General features: G+C 58.4%; 1 protein-coding gene across 1 annotated transcript in view; it reads left to right on the plus strand.

Moving 5' to 3' along the window:
- Positions 1 to 5,504, plus strand: part of Trappc12 (trafficking protein particle complex 12) — an 86,742-nt gene that overhangs the window by 65,601 nt on the left and 15,637 nt on the right. The window contains exons 7-9 of the mRNA XM_013028874.1: positions 840 to 912; positions 4,829 to 4,902; positions 5,389 to 5,419. Of these exons, the coding sequence (XP_012884328.1) occupies positions 840 to 912; positions 4,829 to 4,902; positions 5,389 to 5,419 (178 nt within the window). The remainder of the gene's footprint in view (positions 1 to 839; positions 913 to 4,828; positions 4,903 to 5,388; positions 5,420 to 5,504) is intronic.

The raw sequence follows: 5,504 nt of genomic DNA on the forward strand, positions 1-5,504 counted from the left end.
AAAAAAAAAAGTTCAGGGACAGTGCCCAGGCCCTGAGTTCAAGCTCCAGGATTGGTTGGGGCGGGGCGGGGTGGGGGGATAAGAGGGGGGGACAACAGGATAGATGGACTAGTAAAACATCACTTAACTTGGTTTGAAGGCTAGACGGTGTTGGGCCCAGGTGTCAAGAGTCACGCAGTTCTTCGCTTGTGTGATGTCCGGAGGAGCGTTCCCACTGCACAGCCACCCCTGGCTTGCCACTGATGGTTCACCAGCTGAGTGCCTTCCTAGCCAATAGTTTTTACCCTCAGGGCATTTTATCCTTATCCTGCCCTTCAAAAAATCAAAACGGGCTGGGAAGGTAGGTGGCTCAGTGGTAGAGCGCTTGCCATGCGTGCATGAGGCCCTGGGTTCAATTCCTCCGTATCACATAAGCAGAAAAAAGCCAGAAGTGGCTCTGTGGCTCAAGTGGTAGGTGGAGCACTAGCCTTGAGCTGAGGAGCTGAGGGACAGCGCCCAGGCTGAGTTCAAAGCCCCACGACCAACAAAATAAAATAGTACAATCCCTTGCTGTGCCCAGAGTAAGACTGGTATTTCCACGGAGGTTAGTGCTCACATCGGATGCTTTCCATGCAACAAGACTGGAAATGCACTTCACCGGCATCCCCACCCAAACGTCACTTTCCTCCACAGAGCAGGCCATCCGTTCACAGTCCCCCCCACAGAAGCGGGGTGTGTCTGTGTGGACACTCCTCCGCGGTCACTTCACCCAGAGAAGTTGTCTGTGCCTAGCATATATTATGACGTGAAAACAGACACTGCTGTGCTTCTTACGGTTGGTTCTCGTTTGATGACTGCAGATCTTGGCCAACTTGGAGCAGGGTTTTGCTGAGGACGGAGGCATGAGCAGCCTCACCCCAGAGAGCAGACAAGGTGAGTGGCCTCTTCGTGGAGCAGGCTCGGCTCCACAGTGCATGTCCCCTTCTCCCCCCCCCCCCGCTTCTCCTTCACCCAGTGCGTTTGCACTGTGGCCGTGCTGCAGGTGTGCACTGGGCACATTCTGCCCCTCACATGGAATGGGAACACACGCCTTACCCCAGTGATCACGGACACTGGGGAGGTTCTGCATGTGGACAGGGCCCGGCCCTGCCGTGAGCACTGGAGAGGCTTCCTCCAGGAAGAGTGCCTCACCTGGGAGGCCACAGCCCTGGCAGACGGGAGCGAGTGAAACACGGGTGTGAGGGCACCCGTGGCGGCCAGGCGTGCAGGGCTGCCCTGAATCATGTCACCCAAAGGACTGGGGCTGCCACGCTCGCAGATCTGCACATGGAGGAGGCTGTTTGCTTGGTCTGTTTTCTGCTGCTACGTGAATGTTCGTACCTACGAGCTGAGTCATGGATGCAGAGTGGAGGCCTGTGGCACCAGCTGTGCCCTGCCAGGGCGAGGACACACATGCAGGGACGGCCCGCGTGCCGCCTCCGCTCTCCCGCGTGCCCTCGGCGTCCAGCACCGGAAATTCCGCGCCTCCCTCACCCTGGGCAGGACTCCCCACACATGGTTCCCGTTCCCCTCGCCACACGCCCAGCACAGGACAGGCTGCCGTCTCAGGCTGCCGTGCCGCGGGCAGGCACTGCTCTGGCAGCAGACTCTGCGGAGGGGGCGGAGAGAGTCTGAAGAGTCTGGATGGGGCACAGGTGGGCAGACCATGGCAGGGACGGTCAGTGAGGCCTCGGGTGGGTGGGGACATGGTGGGCCTGCAAGGCCACCACACTGGCTCTGGGCTTCCGTGTGTCTATGAGAAGCCACCTGTGACCGCCAAGATGGAAGACACAGGGCGGGCACTGTGGGGGGGGTCGTTCTGTGTGTGAACACGTGTGTGTGCACACATACAACTGCCCAGACTCAGGACACAGGGCGGGCACCGTGGGGGGGGTCGTTCTGTGTGTGAACACGTGTGTGTGCACACATACAACTGCCCAGGCGCAGGACACAGGGCGGGCACTGTGGGGGGTCGTTCTGTGTGTAAACACGTGTGTGTGCACACATACAACTGCCCAGACTCAGGACACAGGGCGGGCACCGTGGGGGGTCGTTCTGTGTGTGAACACGTGTGTGTGCACACATACAACTGTCCAGGCGCAGGACACAGGGCGGGCACCATGGGGGGTCGTTCTGTGTGTGAACACGTGTGTGTGCACACATACAACTGCCCAGACTCAGGACACAGGGCGGGCACCGTGGGGGGGGTCGTTCTATGTGTGAACACGTGTGCGCAACATGCGACTGCCCAGACTCAGGACACAGGGCGGGCATCATGGGGGGTCGTTCTGTGTGTAAACACGTGTGTGTGCACACATACAACTGCCCAGACTCAGGACACAGGGCGGGCACCATGGGGGGTCGTTCTGTGTGTAAACACGTATGTGTGCACACATACAACTGCCCAGGCGCAGGACACAGGGCGAGCACCGTGGGGGGTCGTTCTGTGTGTGAACATGTGTGTGTGCACACATGTGACTGCCCAGGCGCAGGACACAGGGCGAGCACCGTGGGGGGTCGTTCTGTGTGTGAACACGTGTGTGCGCACACATACAACTGCCCAGACGCAGGACACAGGGCGGGCACCGTGGGGAGTCGTTCGTGTGTGAACACGTGTGTGTGTGCACACATGTGACTGCCCAAACGCAGGGCGAGCACCGTGGGGGGTCGTTCTGTGTGTGAACACGTGTGTGTGTGCACACATGTGACTGCCCAGGCGCAGGACACAGGGCGGGCACCGTGGGGGGTCGTTCGTGTGTGAACACATGTGTGCGCACACGTGTGACTGCCAACACTCAGGACACAGGGCGGGCACCGTGGGGGGTCGTTCGTGTGTGAACACATGTGTGCACACACGTGTGACTGCCAACACTCAGGACACATGGCGGGCCCCGTGGGGGAGTCGTTCGTGTGTGAACACGTGTGTGCGCACACATGTGACTGCCAACACTCAGGACACAGGGCGGGCACCGTGGGGGGTCATTCTGTGTGTGAACACGTGTGTGTGCACACATGTGACTGCCCAGGCGCAGGACACAGGGCGGGCCCCGTGGGGGAGTCGTTCGTGTGTGAACACGTGTGTGTGCACACATGTGACTGCCAACACTCAGGACACAGGGCGGGCCCCGTGGGGGGGTCGTTCGTGTGTGAACACGTGTGTGTGCACACATGTGACTGCCAACACTCAGGACACAGGGCTGTGTCTTGTGTGTGGCTTTCGAGTTGGTGGCTAGACTCCCTGAGGTGGGACATCAGGAGAGGGCAGGGAGGAGCAGTTCCCCTGGGAGTGTGTGCTGGGGGTAGACTGCTAAATAAAGCACGGGTGCGCACGGGTGCACGGGCGTGGCCGCCCGCCTGCAGCCCTTGTCACGCCTGGTCCTAGTCTCGCCTAGTCCGTGTCTGCCCTCACTAAGCCGTGAGGAATTGTTCCTTAAAGTTGGAGAATCATTCAGGAGGCTCATGCCTACCTGCTACCTGTGACCTTGATATTTGAGGATTCAATTTAAAGGCAGCGCTAGCAGAAAGTCCAGTAAACCACCAAAAAGGCAGACGTGGAGCTGTGGCTCAAAGTGCTAGAGCACTCAGGAACCTGAGTTCAAATTCCACGATCAACCAAAAACAAAAACCAAGACCTCCGGAAGCTGGCACTTGCCCAGATCCTAAGAGGTAACGCTGACATGCACTGGGGCCCTGGTGGGCCCTACCTCTCCCGGCAGCTTCCACAGGTGCCCAGGTCCCCAAGTAGGACGCCTCCAGGCCGTTGGAGCTGCGAGCAGACGAGCGCTGCTGTGTGGCGGCTGTTCATGTTCTTGTTTGTTTTTTGTTTATGTGTTTGTTTTTGGTCAGTCATGGGGTTTGACCTCTGGGCCTGACCACTGTCCCTGCGCTCTGCCACTTGAGCTACAGCGCCACTTCCGGTTTTCTGGTGGTTTATTGGAGATAAAAGTTTCACAGACTGGGGCTGGGAAGGTGGCTCAGTGGTAGAGCACTTGCCTTGCATGCATGAGGCCCTGGGTTCCATTCCCCAGCACCACATAAGCAAAAAGAAAAAAGCGGGAAGTGGCCCTGTGGCTCAAGTGGTAGAGTCTTGAGCTGAAGAGCTGAGGGACAGCGCCCAGGCCTAGAGCTCAGGCCTCATGACCGGACCCAATAAAAAAAAAGTTTCACAGACTTTCCTGCCCAGGCTGGCTTTGAACCATGATCCTCAGATCTCAGCCTCTTGAGTAGCTAGGATTACAGGCATGAGCCACCGGCGCCCAGCTCTTGTTCGTGTGTGTGTGTGTGCGCGCGCGCATGGGTACACGCACGTGTGCACACATGCGCATGCACGTGTGTTCCCGTCTCTGGGGCTTGTACTCAAGGCCTGGGCATGGTCCCTGAGCCTCTGTGCTCAAGACTAGTGCTCTACCACTGGAGCCACAGCGTCACAGCTTTTTTTTGAGTACTTTATTGGAAATAAGAGTCTCACAGACTTTCCTGCCCGGGCTGGCCTTGAACTGTGATCCACAGATCTCAGCCTCCTGAGTAGCTAGGATGACAGGTGTGAGCCACCAGCACCCAGAGTTGTTCATTTTTTCTTAGTGCTCGTGATTGAAGTATTTGATCTTGGACTGGGGAACTACCTTCTTGTTCTTCTACTGTGTCCTCTTAGGGAGCATCATCCTGAAAGCACTATTCTCTGTCTCCAGGGAAGCCAGCAGCTAAACGCTGGGCTACACCCACTGGCATTAACCGGAATGCCCGGCACTGGGGTTGATGGGCTGCCGGAGACTGGTTTATTTACACGCTCACAAGCCACTTTCTCCCGCAGCATCCATTCAGCTGTGGAGGTCCCGTCTGGGCCGCGCGCTGTACTCCACGGCGAACTGTCTGCTGCTGATGAAGGTAGGCGGGGCCGGGCGTCGGGAGGGGGCGTCTCAGAAGCCACACCACGTGCTGGGCCTCCACAGGGAGGCGGGCAGCGTGTCTGAGCGGAGTTCAGCCAGTGCCCGGGCTGCTCGGAGTTCATGACGCTCATTTCTACGGAAGGAAATTTCCACCAAAAGCAGAGCTTGCATTATCACATTAAATTGTGCAGGCAGGGTCTAACTGGTTTAATGAAGATGGCACATTCCTCCTTGTTCTCCCGTGAATCCATCTGGGAGAGGTGTCCTTTGTTCTCCCTGTCACGGTAAGGGAGGGTTTTTCTCCAGTCTGGTTCGTGATGCCGATGGCAGCGAGGCCAGGCTCCCCAGCGCCGCGGCGCTTTCTGCCCCGGGGCCAGCGTAGAGCAAGGAGCCAGGCAGAGCTGTCAGTCACCGTTTTTCCAGTCTATTCCGGCTCCTGCAGCTGATTTTCAAATGAACCCCATTCCTGGCTCTCCTCCCGCAGGCTGCAGACACAAGCTGCCTTCCCAGCACCGGTAACACTGCGGCGCACGTGTTCAGGCTCCATGGAGTGCAGCGGCCCCCGCCAGGGCAGCCGGCCCCTGCTCCTTGGGGGGGGGG

This window comes from Dipodomys ordii, unplaced genomic scaffold, assembly GCF_000151885.1.
Source record: "Dipodomys ordii isolate 6190 unplaced genomic scaffold, Dord_2.0 Scaffold115, whole genome shotgun sequence".
Lineage (NCBI taxonomy): Eukaryota > Metazoa > Chordata > Mammalia > Rodentia > Heteromyidae > Dipodomys > Dipodomys ordii.